This window comes from Pseudorca crassidens, chromosome 2 (assembly GCF_039906515.1).
Source record: "Pseudorca crassidens isolate mPseCra1 chromosome 2, mPseCra1.hap1, whole genome shotgun sequence".
NCBI classification, from domain to species: Eukaryota; Metazoa; Chordata; class Mammalia; order Artiodactyla; family Delphinidae; genus Pseudorca; species Pseudorca crassidens.
This window is the reverse complement of record NC_090297.1, coordinates 67550065-67567889: the sequence shown is the minus strand read 5'-3', so window position 1 is coordinate 67567889 and position 17825 is coordinate 67550065. Positions and strand designations below refer to the sequence as shown.

The following is a 17825-nucleotide window of genomic DNA, read 5'->3' as shown; positions in this document are numbered from 1 at the left end:
ATAATCTGTAAAATTAAGGAGTTGGACTAGATCTCAAAGTAAGGTTCTCAAAGTAAGGTTCCTGAACCAGCAGCATCAGTATTACCTGGGAACTTGTTAGAATTGCAAATTAGAAATGAATTAGAAACCCTGAAGGTGGGACCCCCAAATCTATTTTTCAGCAAGCCTTTCAGAGGCTTCTGATGCATGCTCAAATTTGAGAATCACTAACCTAGATGAGTCTAGCTCTAACTCTGTGTGATTTTTATGTATATAATGGCACTTAATTAAACCCAAAGCACAAAACAGACTTTTAAAAATCATATTTGCTTAATTCTTTATTTTCTTGAAAAATCAGGAAACAATGATAAATTGCAAATTTGGGGTTTAACAACTAACCGAACAGGAAAAGCCCAGTAAGAAATATCCCCACACAATCCCAAGGAAGAAAAAAAAAAGTTCTATTAAATGCCACAGAAATCAAATACACTGAATCAATGTTAAAAATAGTTCAACTGTTCCAATATTATGAAGACCACTCCCAAATAAATCATCCTTACATCTATACTTTCTTCTGCAATGGCATCTCCCGCACCCAATTTAATGGAACTACAGGCTTCGTCTTCAGCCTGTCTATTTCGAAAGGTTAGAGCTTGTTCCCATCGACGCAATGCCTCTTCAAACAATTCCATACCTAAAAATTGAGAACAGAACAATTTTATTTTATTTTTTTTCTGGCTGTGCCACATGGCTTGCAGGATCCTAGTTCCCCAACCAGGGACTGAACCCAGGCCCCCCGCAGTGAAAGTGCTGAGTCCTAACCACTGGACTGCCTGCGATTTCCCAAGAACGGAGCAATTTTACTAATTTTTAAAAGTTTTTAAATTTATTTGGTTGCATTGGGTCTTTGTTGCTGCACGCAGGCTTTCTCTAGTTGCATCAAGCGGGGACTACTCTTTGTTGCGGTGCACAGGCTTCTCATTGCGGTGGTTTCTCTTGCTGCAGAGCTCGGGCTTTAGGCACGCTGGCTTCAGTAGTTGTGGCTTGTGGGCTCTCGAGCGCAGGCTCAGTAGTTGTGGTACATGGGCTTAGTTGCTCCGCAGCATGTGGGATCTTCCCAGACCAGGGATCGAACCCACGACCCCTATATTGGCAGGCAGATTCTTAACCACTGCGCCACCAGGGAAGTCCCAAGAACAGAACAATTTTAAATAAGTGAAATCAATACCAAAATCATTTTCAGTCTAAAGTGTTTTTCACACAGTTAGCACCAATGGCACAGTGTGACTGTAATTTTGGCACTAAAGAATAAAATTTATGCTCACATCATTTCTTAGCAGAATCTTAATATCTCAATACATTCCAGGTCTACAGATGTAGTCAACCAACAATAAGAGAGAAATGACTAATATGTTTTCCCTTTTTAAAATATGTAACTCAAAGGTATACGGTGCTTGGAAATTTTCTAAAATAATATCATGAATTCATCAAAAGTCCTAACAATAATGGCTAATTTTTATAGTCACATAACTATCTTTCAAAATATCCCCCTAAATGAAACAGAAAACTGATGGGCAAATAGAAGAAACTAGTTGATAAGAAACTATCAGGTTTACAAGAGGTTCTCAGAAGGAGAGAGTAAAGCTAAGAAGAAAGATAACAGCACAGAGGTCCAGAATAAAGTCTTTTCTATCTTTTTTCCACCAAAAGGTGTCTTAGACCACCTTGACACCAACTTGCTGATTTGGATGGATAAAGTGCTGGGCCAGAGTTAAAAATATACAAGAAGAACCAATAAAGGGTTACAATATGAGTAGGAATTTCATATCCCTCCTTATAGAAAGCTTTTGTAGGAAAATAGGTGAATATGTGCCTCTTTTTCTCCAAATTAAAAAAAAAAAAGGCTTACCAAAATAATTATGCACTTCAGGCCACAACAGTGAGAGGCCCGCGTACCGCAAAAAATAATAATAATAATAATTATGCACTTCAAACCAAACCAAAATATTTCAAAACCTCAATTTTTCTAGACATATAAAAGTAAAAGATCTTTAAAAGCTGCTTAAGAATCTGACCAAGTCATTCTGAAGATGTTTTTAAGATATGGTAGCTAGAGAATACCTGTCCTCGAAAATCATTTCTTCAGTTATCTGGAGAACCTACAACTCTAAACAAATAAGATGTTCTTTAAATGAAATGTAGGCCTTAAATTGTTTAATTTTCTGTAGCAAAGACTCATTGTCTGGATCTTCCTTCTAAAAAATTTACTCACTTAAAAGACTTCCTTTTTCCAAGCTATAAAATTCTAATTCCTTCATCCTCCTCTCGCTCCATCCACTCCCTATCCTTCTGATTATTTTGGCTAAATATAAGGAAGAATTATCTAACAGCAGAGTTGTCCAAAGATAAAAGTTACCTCTCAGGAAGTACTGTGTCTCACCTGACTGCAGAACGTGGCCCAAACTGTCACACATCAGCAGTTTTGTGACAGGAATTCAAACATGTTACCAATATATTTTTTATGTCATCAACACTGTGAAGGGAACTGAAACAATAGGTGGGAATTGAAACAATATCTCCTACCGATCCTAATTCTATGACACTGAGACTCCCTGCAGCTTCCCTAGTTTTACTCTATTTCTCTTCAATTCTAACTCTCAATATTCCTACAGAAGTTTTGAGTGTAGGTTTACTAGGCATAGTTAATCTAGAAACATAGTGAGCTTAATTCTCAGAAGACCTGGAAAAGGTGGCAGAAGAACTACTCCTATATCTCTCCCCCTGTGCAGTATTACCTACTGTGACAACACGGCGGATGATATAGTCTTTTTTTTTTTTTTTTTCTCTTTTTGTTTTTTTAACATCTTTATTGGAGTATAATTGCTTTACAGATGATATAGTCTTTAACTATTCTAGAGTGTGGGAATGCACGCAGGCACACAGTCCTTCTGCCAACTCACCATCCCCTTACTACTCACTGGCCAAGGTCACATCAAGATTTTTTTGGTTTTTTTTTTTTAGTTAGTATGCATTTCCCTTAAAAGGAATATAGCCTGAAATAGAATACAGAAGAACAGGGGAATGGATTTGAAAATGCACTTGAATCTGATTTGGTGTTAAGGTCTCTGGTTCTCTTCCTGGGCTCCAGTGAGACGTTCTAGACATGCTCATGTTTGAGCTGTAAACACATGCCTCTTTCTATCTAAAATCCTTTCTACATATAGGAAGAATACAAATGATATCTAGATAAAAGACTACATAAAGTGGATTTTGATAGATTCATTAGATAAAAGTCAACAGATTAGGTTAGGTAAGTGTAATAGATTGAATAATAACCACCCAAAGATATCAGGCCCTAGTCTCTGGAACTTGTAAATGTTACCATATAAGAAAAAAGTGTCTTTGCAGATGTGATTAAATTAAGAATCTTAACATGGGGAGATTATCCTAAATTATCTGAGGGGCTCTAGAACCAATCACAACCATCCTTATAAAAGAGAGGCAGAGGGAGATTTGATACACACAGTGAAGAGGAAGGCAGATATTAGAGTCATTGGCCACAAGCCTGAAGCCACCAGAAGCTGGAAGAGGCACGGAATGAATTCTCTTCCAAGCCTCCAGAGGGAGCATGGCCCAAATGCCACATTGATTTCAGCCCAGTGATAATTAATGATTTCAGACTTCAGGCCTCCAGAACTCTGAAAGACTATATTTCTATTGTTTTAAACCACCAAGTTTGTGGTAATTTTAACAGTAGCCTCAGGAAGCTAACACAACATGTTATGTTATATAGACTAGAGTCAACAGATGAGAACATTTTAGAATTATAGTTGCTTCCCTTAGAACAATTCATCATTCTTCTGTTTCACATTAAATGTGAGTACAGTATCTTAAAACTTCATTATGTTACTCCTACCCATCAAGTATAGGTTCTCAGGAGTGGTCACAGGAATATTAACAAGTTTAATATCATCTTCATCTGCTTTGTCCCAGGAATTAGAATTGCCACAAGCACAGCTATGACAAGAATTGACACTCTGGACCTAAAATTAAAATGGACAGAAGTTACTTCAAAATCTCTTTTGTAATAGTATTTTGCGATCTTTTATATTTATAAATTATTTATGTAAATCTTAATCCTGGTATAACAACCCATGGAATTTCTACCTGAAGAAATAAATCTGATTATATTCAGTCAAACTTAAGAGTCATAAGGCCCTAAGCATTCTGAACCCTTGTTTGCTCAAAAATATACAACTAGAACAATATTTTGAACATAAATCAGATATTTCCATCAAAAATCAAGCAGCTATTTTTATAGTTTACTGTCATTAAGTATTTACTTATAAATTTTATCCACACCTACTTTGATTTGAGGTAGCTAGCTTATTTTCCTTTCAGAACTTATTACAATGCTGATTCTCTACTATGTAGTAATGAAAATCGAAAAGCCTCTGTCATCTTCCCTTCTCTAGCAAGGTCCGCTGAGCCAATCATCTCAGTCACCTCTATGCAAATGACTCCCAAATCTTGAACTTCAATTCTGTCCTCTTTTGAGAAATCTAAGCCCACACTTCCACCTGCCTATTTGGTGACTCCACTTGGCTCTTCTGTTGGCATCTCAAAATGACTATATCAAAAAAGAGCTCTGCATCTTCCCACAACAAAAACTCTTCCTCCTCCCAAGTTCACTCACAGTACTTTTATCTCCATAATTCCTCAAACAACTTCTCTTCCCACACCCCTCATATCCAGTTACCAAGTTTGTGGACCCTGTTCCCTCCTCTTCCACTCCTGTTGTCATGACCCTCACTGAGGCACTCATTAAGAGGCAGAAATCTGGGTTCACAGCCCTGGCAGTGGAATGACTAGGTCAGCTAAGGCACATCTAGTAAAGTGATTCTAAAGACTTCTTACTTATACTATTACCATAAAACTCCTTTTCTCTAGTCAAGAACAGCTTCAACTTTCAGTTGAGAAAATTCAACACAGAGGTACCCCAGATTATAGAATGGGCATATACTTCATCATCCAGCTCAGTTTCACAAACGAATTGAGAGTCTGCATGCTTTTGATCTAGATGTTCCTACCACAGAATAGCCTTTAAAAATTTGGTATATTTTTAGGCATTTAAGAATGGGGCAGCTGTATATTCCAACGAAATACAGAAGCAAGGTATGGAACAGATTATGGTATTCTATAAAGTATTTTTTTATTTTTTAAACTATTTTTTTTAATGAATATACATGATGGTAGGAGGCATATTCTCCCTGGAAGTATACACATAAGAAATTGTCAGTGTCCGTCTCTAAGGAGGGGAATTGAGAGGATCAGGAGCACATTTTCACTGTTTGCTTTTTGCCTCTTCTTTACTTAGTAGGAAGTGCGTATCCTACCTAATTTTTAAAACTACATTAGATTTAAACAAATATTAACTTCATTTTTCACCTGTCAATCAATACTATATTAATGCTGTCAAGAAAGAGGTGAAGAACTCCACCCTTGGCAGGTTCATCAAGTGATTTTTGTGACCTAGTACCATGTTTGCTGCATCTTCTAGCTTTCTGCAGAGCATCTAGCTTTGAAGCAACACTTCCATACCAACATCATCCTCAGAGGACCCCATGGGACTACATCACTTAACTCAAAAAAACCTGGAACCAAGCTGGCTGAATATTTAGCAAAAGGATAATTTTACTTGCCTGAAGAAAACAGGATCAACCAGATTTCTTAAGCTTCTTTCCATACTAAGAGCTATCTATAACTGTATGACATTTAAACCAATAGATAACAATAGATATATAAATAGTTAAAAGAAAAAACTAATAAAAATTTTTTCTTTACTTACAGAGGCCAAACTCTGTGCAGAACCTGAGTGTTTACTGAAGAGTCCTCCATTAGCATAATTATAAGACTGAGATCCTTTGTCTTTGGCAGAACTTAAAGATAGTGTCAAATTCTGTCTGCTACTGGAACAACTTGAACCTACCAAACAAACATATTAATATTAAAAGTATCAATAACTCCAATGATAAATTTCAGGTAAAATTTCAAAGTTTATATATTCATTCAGAGGGCTCATTTTAAAACACATTTCCCTCAATTGTGTAAGTTATTAAATGTATACCATTATTAAAATCTACATCTCTATATAATATTTTTAATACTGCTAAAATCTGCTTCTGAAATGAAGATTAAAACATTCATCAATTACTCAAGGTGGTATTTGAATGGTCTACTGTAATCAGCATAAAAATACTGGCAACTATGAACCTTCAAATTATAAATTTAACAAAATATAAGCACTTCTTTCCTGAATTACCTTTAAACTTTATCTTTATCACATTATATTGTAATCAGTCTTTTTATACGTCTGTCTCCCCTAACCATCTACCCATTCATCTAGGGCAGACACTGTGCCTTAGTTTATCTTAATGCAGCAGTTAAGACACTCCTCAATTCAAATCCTTGCACTTATTAGTTATATGAACTTGAGCAAGTCACTCAACTTTTCCATATCTCAATTTTCTTTAGGTATAAAATGGGAACAACAAATAGGATTATAGTCCTAATTCATAGGATTGTTATAAAGGTTAAATTAACACAGTGAATATATAGAATGTAGCACTGCACCCGAGGTCTAATAAAACATCAGTAAGTGAGAGGCATCATTATTGTAATGTTCACTACACTTGGCACAAAATAGTCATTCATTAATTATTTGTTGGGCCAACAAATCACAAAATCATATGATAAATCAAATAATAAATTTAAAATAATTTAAAATTCAAAAATAAATCCAGCATGCTGAAGAAATTATTTCTATTGATATAATTTGATAATATGTATCAGATCTCTAACAAAAACTATAGATGCTTTAAACGCCAGCAATTCTACTTCTAGAACTTTATAAACTTAGGAAATAAACCAGACAAGTATATGCAAAGCAAGAAAAACAACCTAAAGAGAACAACAGGGAACTGGTTAAATAATTAGAGTACATTTGTACACTAAATACATATTAAAAATGATAGCACAGAGATATATTTATTGACATTTAAAGACATTCTTATATAATGGTAAATATTTTAAAGGCAGGTTACAAAAGGTATGAATTTTACTTAAAATGCATAAATTATTTACTTGTATATAATATAAAATTTTATGTCTCAATATGACATTTAAGTGCAAATATAAATGGATAGATATATACCAAAGTATTAGCAGTATTTATTTCTGGGTAGCAGAATTTCAAGTGATTTTAATTTTTTCTGTTTGCTTGTCTGTATTTTCTAATCTTTCTAAAATTAATCTGTATTACTTGTGAGTTAAATATTAAGCAAGGAAATTCTGGAAATTAAAACACTGAAATCACTGCACTCCAGTCATGATTTACATATAAAATTTCCTTTGCAGACTTAATTCAGCTATTTCTACATACCTTTGTCTGATGCTGCTCTTTTAGTGTATTCAAGTATGAGATGCTCTGGTTCCCATGGTAATATTTTTCCTTTCTTCTTTCCACGTCTTCTTTTAAAGTGACGGGCCAGAAAAATTACAGATACAACACTCACTGCAGTTACCACAAACAACTTTTTAGCTACTGGCGAAAATCTGATCTGGAAAAGATGCAATTAGATTGAAAAAAAGTCTTATTTGTTTGTTTAAAATTGACATAAGGACTAAAATTATTCTTAAGCTAATCTAGTTCTAAATACTACCAAGATAATATTATTTTACTCTTTCAATGACAACTAGCCCAATCTGAATTTTAAAGACAAACCCAAAAAAATGTAGTAATTTAATATCCACTGCTCTGCAGTTCTCAGATAAATAATAATGCCCAAAAAGTTACCAGGAGCACAAAATAATTCAATCCCATTAATATCTGTTGAACAACTAATGATTAATTCATGCAACTCAATCTTCTATCTGAATCACAGCAAGATTTTTAATTGCAGGAATGATTAAATCAGACTTTTAAAATGAACCAATTTTTTAAAACTATCTGGAAATGTGGGCAAACATAAATTAACTCAATTTATAAATATCATTTAAATAAGCCCTTTTATTCATGAATTAATCAACAAATATTTACTCAGCATCTTACAATATACCAGGACTGTGCTATGAAAATGAAAATTAAAATCTTAGTATAATTCTATTCAATAAGCATATGTCTTTCATTTATCAAGAAGCACCAGGTATACAGAGGATACAGATCTTGCTTCCCTAAAGAGTGTACTAATAGTAAAGACAAATATACAAATAATGTATTACAAATAATTACAGTATAGTGTGATAAATACAGTAATGTAAGTATGTACTAAGTACTAACATAAGAGCAAGAGGTAATTAACTTTGTCTTGAGGGACAAACACTATTAATCACCTAAAATGCAAAAGAACTTTAAAATAAAGCTATAGGCTTGGGGATATAGAAAGCTAGAAAGAGTGTCACTTCCAACCTTCCAAAAACAAAAAAGTCAAATGACAAATTCTCAATTTTTTTGAACCCATCAGAATGCAGAAGTTGGAGGGTAATCAACTGGCCCCAAAACTAAGAAGACACAGGTTTTCACCCGGAGAGATAAGACATGAACACTGACATGCAGGAAGAAGGCATATCAGGATATCAGTAGAAGAGTTCAGCTAGCATGGTTGGTAAATTGGTGGAGACTGAGAGTGTACTGGTGAAAGACGGTGAATCACCCTTCCCAGGGGGGCAGGTGTGGTGCAAATATAAGGGTAATTCACACTTTTTGGATGTTTTTATCTTCATGAATCCCACCAAGCACACACAGAAAAGACGGCAAGAGTCCTAAGAAAGTCTTCCTAATGGTGAACTGTGGAAGGGAAACAGGAATTTTTGTTGAGGGACATGAACTGCATCAGTAACCGTCTCTTTTGTCCCCCAAAAGGAACAAAAGCCTTAAACTGTGGGATGCAGTTTTAACTTTAGAGGGAAATTTATACCATTAAATGTTTATATTAAGAAAAAATGAAAGGTGTTGAATCCATAATCTGAGCTTTGACCTTAGAAAAAGAAAACCAAATCCAATCTAAAGCAAGCAGAAAATTAGGAAGTAATGAAGACGACACAGAAATCAATGAAATGGAAAACCAACTCAATAAAATCAAGAGTTGTTTGGGTTTTTTAATTTTTAATTTTTTATTGTTTTGGCTGCGCTGCGCAGCTTGCAGAATCTTAGTTCCCTGACCAGGGATCAAACCCAGGCCCTGGACAGTGGAAGTTCAGAGTCCCAACCACGGGACCGCCAGGGAATTCCTGGTTTTGTTTTGTTTTAATTTATTTTATTTGTTTATTCTTGGCTGTGTTGGGTCTTCGTTGCTGTGCACAGGCTTTCTCTAGTTGCGGCGAGCAGGGGCTACTCTGCCTTGCGGTGCGTGAGCTTCTCATTGCAGTGGCTTCTCTTGTTGTGGAGCACGGGCTCTAGGCACACGGGCTTCAGCAGTTGTGGCACGTGGGCTCAATAGTTGTGGCTTGCGGGCTCTAGAGCACAGGCTCAGTAGTTGTGGCGCAAGGGCTTAGTTGCTCTGCGGCATGTGGGATCTTCCCGGACCAGGGCTGGAACCCGTGTCCCCTGCATTGGCAGGCGGATTTTCAACCACTGTGCCAACAGGGAAGCCCCTAGGTTTTTTTTTAAATAAATAAAATTGATAAACCTCTACTCAGTCTGATCAAAAAGAAAGGGAGAAAGAAAAGATACATATTACCAAAATCAGAAATGAAAGAAGGGCCACCACTACAGACCTCACAGATATGAAAAGGATAAAAAAAAATGATTACTATGAACATCTCTATGCCCATAAATTCAACAACTTAGATAAAACGGACTAATTCCTTAAAAGAGAGAACCCATCAAATTTACTCAGGAAGGCGCTTCCCTGGTGGCACAGTGGTAGGAATCTGCCTGCCAATGCAGGGGACAAGGGTTCAATCCCTGCTCCGGGAAGATCCCATATGCTGCGGAGCAACTAAGCCCATGCCACAACTACTGAGCCTGTGCTCTAGAGCCGGCGAGCCACAACTACTGAGCCCGTGTGCCACAACTACTGAAGCCCATGCGCCTAGAGCCTGTGCTCTGCAACAAGGGAAGCCACCGCAATGAGAAGCCCGTGCACCGCAACGAAGAGTAGCCCCCACTCGCCACAACTAGAGAAAGCCTGCGCACAGCAACGAAGACCCAACGCAGCCAAAAATAAATAAATTTGGAAAAAAAAATTTACTCAAGAAGAAATAGATAGCATGAATATTTACATACCTATTAAAGAAGCTGAATATGTAGTTAAAATCTTCTGACAAAGCAAATTATAAGCCAAATTCTACCAAATATTCAAGGAAGAAATATCAAATCCTACAGAGGGAACACTTCCCAATCTTTTTACAAACCCAGCATTACTATTAACATCAAAACCAAAGACATTACAAAAACAAACCTACAGACCAACACTGATAGATGCAGAAATCCTTCATAAAATATTAACAAATCAAATCCAGCAATATATAAAAAGAATAATATATATGACAAAATGGTGTCTATCCTAGGAATTCAAATCTGGTTCAACATTCAAAAACTAATTAATATACTTCAACATAATAACAAACTAAGGAAGAAAAGCCATAATATAATCTCAATATATTAAAAAAGAAGTATCAATATGAACTCATGTTTTGCTTTTTCTTTTTAATATATACAGATAGACAAATTCAGAAATACAGTTGTGTATAAATACACTGATCAGTATGCATTCACACACATCCTAGTTCTGTCTCCTAAGAGGGACTAGAAATAGCAACATCCCAGTAGCAACGCACACACCTTGCATCCAGATCTTAGTTTCTAATTGCCAGAGACTAAAGAGAACTAAATATGGAGACTAAAGAGAGCCAAAGCTCCCCGGAAAAGTGGGTAATTCCAGGACTGAGGCAGAGAAAATACAAAATGAACCTGGAGAGGGGGAAAAAAAAAAAAGAAGAGGGCATGTCAGGCATGTCAAAAGACACAGGAGGGCTTCTCTGGTGGCGCAGTGGTTGAGAGTCCGCCTGCTGATGCAGGGGACACGGGTTCGTGCCCCGGTCCGGGAAGACCCCACATGCCGCGGAGCAGCTGCGCCAGTGAGCCATGGCCGCCGAGCCTGCACGTCCGGAGTCTGTGCTCCGCAATGGGAGAGGTCACAACAGTGAGAGGCCCACGTACCGCAAAAAAAAAAAAAAAAGACACAGGAGCCAACCTGAAAGAGCTTCCAAAGCCAAATATGGAACAATTTGAGCAACAAAATAAATAATAGTATTAGATTACAAACCAAAGAACAAAATAAATACCCAAACTGATATAAATCAATAATTGAATAAATTAATAAAAGGGGAAGAAGGGACAACTCTCTCTTATAGAATAATTTTAAATAATGAGTGTAGAAGGAATGAAGGAAATAGAAAATCACCAATAAACGCTATGGTAATAACTGCTTACGGCAAGATTCACTACTAAGTGCTAAAATTAGGGGACAGGGACTTCCCTGGTAGCGCAGTATTTAAGAATCTGCCTGCCAATGCAGGGGACAAGGGTTCAATCCCCAGTCCAGAAAGATCCCTGGACATGCCACGGAGCAACTAAGCCCGTGCACCACAACTACTGGGCCTGCATGCAACAAGTACTGAGGTGCACGTGCCACAACTACTGAAGCCCACGGGCCTAGAGCCCGAGCTCTGAAACAAGAGAAGCCACCGCAATGAGAAGTCTGTGCACCGCAGTGAAGAGCAGCCCCTGCTCGCCGCAACTAGAGAAAGCCTGCACACAGCCAACGAAGACCCAACGCAGCCAGAAATAAATAAATAAATAAATAAAATTTATTATAAATAAATAAAATTAGGGGACAAAAGTTTAAGGAGAAACAATATATTTGTATAGTCTCAAAGCACCCACCTCCAAATTTATTTACAAAGAGAAAAAACAGCAGAAAAACTTTAATCAAGTGATCAAGGTTAACATCACCTGTAAAAGACATATACACATCATCATGTATCCCCTGATATAATGCACTGTGGTTTTGTGTCAAAAATGAATAATCTCAATGCAATCCTGAGAAAACATCAGACAAATTCAATTAAGGGACAGTCTATAAAATGCCTAATTTGTACTCTTCAAAAGTGTCAAGCATAAAAGGCAAGGAAAGATTGAAGGACCTGTCACAGGTTGAAGAAGACTAAGGAGACTTAACAACTAAAAGCAATGTGGAAAAAGCAATGAAATTTAAGTAATTACATAAAAGAAAAAAAATTGGGTTGGCCAAAAAGTTCGTTCGGTTTCCCCATAAGATTGCTCTAGTAGCACCTATCCCTTTAACTTCATGTGAAACAATTTTGTTAGACTGAATTGTGACAGCTGCCAATCAACGTTATACCACACAGGAAATAGCCGACATACTCAAAATATCCAAATCAAATGCTGAAAATCATTTGCACCAGCTTGGTTATGTTTATCACTTTGATGTTTGGGTTCCACGTAAGTTAAGCAGAAAAAAACCTTCTTGACTGTATTTCCGCATGCGAATCTCTACTTAAACATAACAAAAACGTTCCGTTTTTAAAACAAATTGTGATGGGTGATGAAAAGTGGACACTGTACAATAACGTGGAATGGAAGAGATCGTGGGGCAAGAGAAGTAAAACACCACCAACCACACCAAAGGCCGGTCTTCATCCAAAGAAGGTGATGCTGTGTATATGGTGGGATTGGAAGGGGGTTCTATATTATGAGCTCCTTCCGGAAAACCAATCGATTAATTCCAACAAGTACTGCTCCCAGTTAGACCAACTGAAAGCAGCACTCAACGAAAAGCATCCAGAATTAGTCAACAGAAAACACAAAATCTTCCATCAGGATAACGCAAGACCACATGTTTCTTTCATGACCATGCAAAAGGTGTTACAGCTTGGCGGGAAGTTCTGATTCATCCACTGTATTCACCAGACATTGCACCTTCAGATTTCCATTTATTTTGGTGTTTACAAAATTCTCTAATGAAAAAATTTCACTTCCCTGGAAGACTGTAAAAGGCACCTGGAACAGTTCTTTGCTCAATAAGATAAAAACTTTTGGCAAGACGGAATCATGAAGTTGCCTGAAAAATGGCAGAAGGTAGTGGAACAAAACAGTGAATATGTTGTTCAATAAAGTTTGTGGTGAAAATGAAAAATGTGTCTTTTATTTTTACTTAAAAACCAAAGGAACTTTTTGGCCAACCCAATAAATAAAGTCTACAGTTTTTAGTTAAGAATATTATGCCAATGTTAATTTCTTAGTTTTAGTAATTATACTAGAGTTATGATAGATGTATACATTAAGGAAAATTGGGGGAAAAGTATAAGGAAATTCTCTGTACAATCTTTACAACTTTGATAAGTAAAATTCTTTCTAAAATAAAAGAGATAAAGCTCTGACAGACCTTGTCAAGAGGATGAAAAAACATGCTACAGACTGGGAGAAAATATTGATATTTGTAAACCACCTATCTGACAAAGGACTTGTTTACAGAATTCATAAAGAACTCTTGAAATTCCACAGTAAGAAAACAATCCAATTAGAAAACAGGCAAAGGACATGAAGAGACATTTCATTTCACAGAAGATGATACACGGATGGCATAGACACACACACACACACACACACACACACACACACAAAACGATGTTCAACATAATCAATAGAGAAATGTTAATTAAATCTACTGTAACATATGACACAGCTATTAGAACAGCTAAAAAAAATTATTTTAGTGACAATATCAAATGCCGGTGAGGATATGAAGACTACTTCTCATATATAGTTGTTGGAAATTTAAAATGGGACAACCATTCTGGAAAATAATTTGGCAATTTCTTTAAAAACTAAACATCCACTTACCATATGACCCAGTAATCACATTCCTGAGCATATATCCCAGAAAAATAAAAACTTATGCCCACACCAAACCTGTACACAAATGTTCACAGCAGCTTTATTTAAAATAATCAAAACTGGAAACAGCCAAAATGTCCCTCAATAAATGAATGTTAACAAACTGGTACATCCATATACAGACTACGGAATACCACAATAAAAAGGAACAAATTATTGAACCTCTCTGTACTATTTTTGCAACCTCCTGTGAATCTATAAGTACTTAAAGTTTTTAGAAAATAAAGCTGTATCAACACAGCTGCTAATCCCAGTTAATTCAAACCAATGAAATTTTGGAAGAATTTTATGATTGGGTTGTTTTCATTTGCACAACTATTCAATTAAACTGAACTGGGAATTCCCTGGCAGTCCAGTGGTTAAGACTCTGTGATTTCACTGCCGAGGGCCTGGGTTCGATCCCTGGTTGGGGAACTAAGATCCCACAGGCCATGCGGTGCAGCCAAAAAATAATAAATAAATAAAAATCTTTAAAGAACTGAATTGACCCATGGTGCACAGTTTGTTGTCTTTAAATATCATTTTACACTAAAGGGTTTCTTGGAGAAGTGGCTGATTCCAGATATGGGGCATGAAAAGTATGAGAGGAGCCTGTAACATCTTCTCATACCAGATAGCAAGGAGGCTGTCAACAGAGTTGTACCTAAAGCGCAAACAGGCCAACTTGAATAGGCTCTCACTGGCCAAAATGAGTTCATTTGAGCATAAATAAGGATAAATAAAGTAATGGTTTAATATATCATGTATAATTAAATCTGTGAGATCAAAATGATCTTTTTTTAAACCCTCCTTGATCAGCTCTGACGAATACTAAAGAACCATCTAATTATTTTACAATCTGGTCAATAAAAAGGAAAGCAGCAATTATTCTGCCATTTCTATGCAAACTGCACCAAGGTACCCAAATAGTGACAGAAAGTTTCTCTTCATTGATATATTTTAGCTAATAAATTAAGAAGGGAATATAGAATGATGTCACCATTTTACAACCTCTTGAATTAGCAGATCCAATAATAATTATTAAAGACTGCCAACATCACAAAAAGACTCAACCAGATATTATGTACTTCCTATAACTTAGCTTTAGCAACAAACTGAATCTAATTGATACTCCAATCTAACTCAATTCATAGAAAAATACAGTGGAGAGAATACAATCAGGATTATCCTGTCACAATAAAGAACATGGTTTCTTCCACAGAGAAAATAAAAGCAAAGCAAAAAAAAAAAAAAAAAAAAAACGGTATGGGGGAAACTACAGATTAAAAGAGATCTAAGAGTTGACAGATACCTCAATTCCATCACACAAAACAAAAACAAACAAAAAATACTCATAGGACAACAGGAGAAATTAAACACTGACTGGATACTAGTAATATTAAGGAATTACTATTGTATAGAAGGATGTAATGTTATTGTGGTGGCTCTACTTTTAAGAGGTGAGATATAAAATGAAACAGTTACAGATGAAATAATATGATGTATCGATTTGCCTCAAAAGAATCCAGTGAGGGATGGAGGAGGAAACGGATATGAAAACAGAGGAAACAAGACAGCCCATGCAAACTCTACCCAATACTCTGTAATGACTTGTATAGAAAAGAATCTAAAGAAGAGTGGATATATGTATAGGTATAACTGATTCACTTGGCTGTATACCTGAAACTAATGCAACATTGTAAATCAACTATACTCCAATAAAAATTAAAAAAAAGAAAAAAAGAAAAATAAGATTGCCCATGCATTGCTATCTGTTGAGGCTGAGTGTCAGGTATATGGGGGCTCATTAAACTATTCAATTTTGTATATGCTTAAAATTTTCTATAATAAAACTATTTGTAAAAATAAAAATTGAATTAACATAAACTTTAAACTATAATGTAACAGTAGAATAAAAACAATTATTCATTACCATTTAAAACCACATGATCATCTGTGTAGAAAAACGCTATGAAACTTACAAAAAGCTACCAGAACTAATAACTGAGTTTAATAAAGCTATAAAATATAATATCAATATACAAAAGCCTATTTTCATATACTAGTAATAAATAACTGGAAATTGCAATTTTAAAAATACCATTTACAGTAGCATCATAAAATATGAAATACTTAAGGATAAATCCAACAAAAGATGTGAAAGGCATGTATCCTGAAAACTAGCAAACACTGCTGAGGTTCAAGAAAGAAAACCTAAATATATGGAAAGACATAACACATTTACAGGTTGAAAGACTCAAAGATGTCAACTGTCCCCAAATTGATCTATAGATTCAATACAATCCCAGTGACAATCCTAGCAAGATTTTTTTTTTTTTTTTGGTAAAAACTGATACTTGATTTTTAAATTTCATATAGAGGGAATTCCCTGGTTGTCCAATGGTTAGGATTCTGTGCTTTCACTGCTGAGGGCGCAGGTACAATCCCTGGTCAGGGAACTAAGATCCTACAAGACGCACAGTGCAGCCAAAAAAATAAAATTCATATGGAAATGAAAAGGATCAAGAATAGTCCAAACAATTTTGAAAAAGAAAAACAAAGTTGGAAGACTAACCTTACTTGATTTTGAGGCTTACTATAAAGCTACAATAAACAAAACACTGTCGTGTTGACACAAAGAGACAAACAGATCAATGCAACGAGAGAGAGTACAGAAATAGACCCACACATATACAGAAGATTGATTTTTGGCAAAGGTACAAAAACGCAGTCCAGTGGAAAAAGAGTAGTCTTTTCAACAACTAGTGCCAGGGTGGGAGGGAGGCTCAAGAGGGAGGGGATGTGGGGATGTATGTATACGTATAGCTGATTCAGTTTGTTATACAACAGAAACTAACACAACAATGTAAAGCAATTATACTCAAATAAGGTATTAAAAAAAATAAAAACTGAGTATCCATATGCAATAAAATGGAATTTCAATCTGTTTCACACCATACACAACAAATAACTAATGGATCACAGACTTAAACACAAAACCTAAAACTATAAAGGTTCCAGAAAAAGCATAGGAGAAAAATCTTTGTGATCTCTGATTAGACAAATATTTCTTTGAGATGACACCAAAAACCTGACTCAGTTTTTAAAAAAAGTTGACAAATTGGACTTCAGAATTTAAAACTTCTGCTCTTTAAAAGGCACTGTTATTTGTTGGAAGATTTTTAATCACAGTCTCAATTTCAGTGCTTGTGATTGGTCTGTTCATATTTTCTATTTCTTCCTGGTTCAGTCTTGGGAGGTTGTGCATTTCTAAGAATTTGTCCATTTCTTCCAGGTTGTCCATTTTATTGGCATAGAGTTCCTTGTAGTAACCTCTCATGATCTTTTGTAGTTCTGCAGTGTCAGTGGTTACTTCTCCTTTTTCATTTCTAATTCTATTGATTTGAGTCTTCTCCCTTTTTTTCTTGATGAGTCTGGCTAATGGTTTACCAATTTTGTTTATCTTCTCAAAGAACCAGCTTTTAGTTTTATTGATCTTTGCTATTGTTTCCTTCATTTCTTTTTCATTTACTTCGATCTGATCTTTATGATTTCTTTCCTTCTGCTAACTTTGGGGTGTTTTTATTCTTCTTTCTCTAATTGCTTTAGGTGCAAGGTTAGGTTATTTATTTGAGATGTTTCCTGTTTCTTAAGGTAGGATTGTATTGCTATAAACTTCCCTCGTAGAACTGTTTTTCCTGCATCCCATAGGTTTTGGGTCGTCGTGTCTCCATTGTCATTTGTTTCTAGGTATTTTTTGATTCCCTCTTTGATTTCTTCAGTGATAACTTCGTTATTAGGTAGTGTATTTTTTAGCCTCCATGTGTTTGTATTTTTTACAGATCTTTTCCTGTAATTGATATCTAGTCTCATAGCGTTGCGGTCG

General features: G+C 35.8%; 1 protein-coding gene across 8 annotated transcripts in view; it reads right to left on the bottom strand.

The window, feature by feature from the left end:
• Positions 1-17825, bottom strand: part of MIGA1 (mitoguardin 1) — a 99035-nt gene that overhangs the window by 64917 nt on the left and 16293 nt on the right. For all 8 annotated transcript variants that reach the window (XR_010940915.1, XM_067726653.1, XM_067726654.1 and 5 more), the window contains exons 3-6: positions 7421-7598; positions 5828-5964; positions 3896-4022; positions 540-673 (exon numbers count right to left, since the gene is read on the bottom strand). Coding sequence is in view for 7 of the 8 variants with exons in the window: in XM_067726653.1 (XP_067582754.1) it covers positions 540-673; positions 3896-4022; positions 5828-5964; positions 7421-7598 (576 nt within the window). In the remaining variant the exon portion in view is untranslated. The remainder of the gene's footprint in view (positions 1-539; positions 674-3895; positions 4023-5827; positions 5965-7420; positions 7599-17825) is intronic.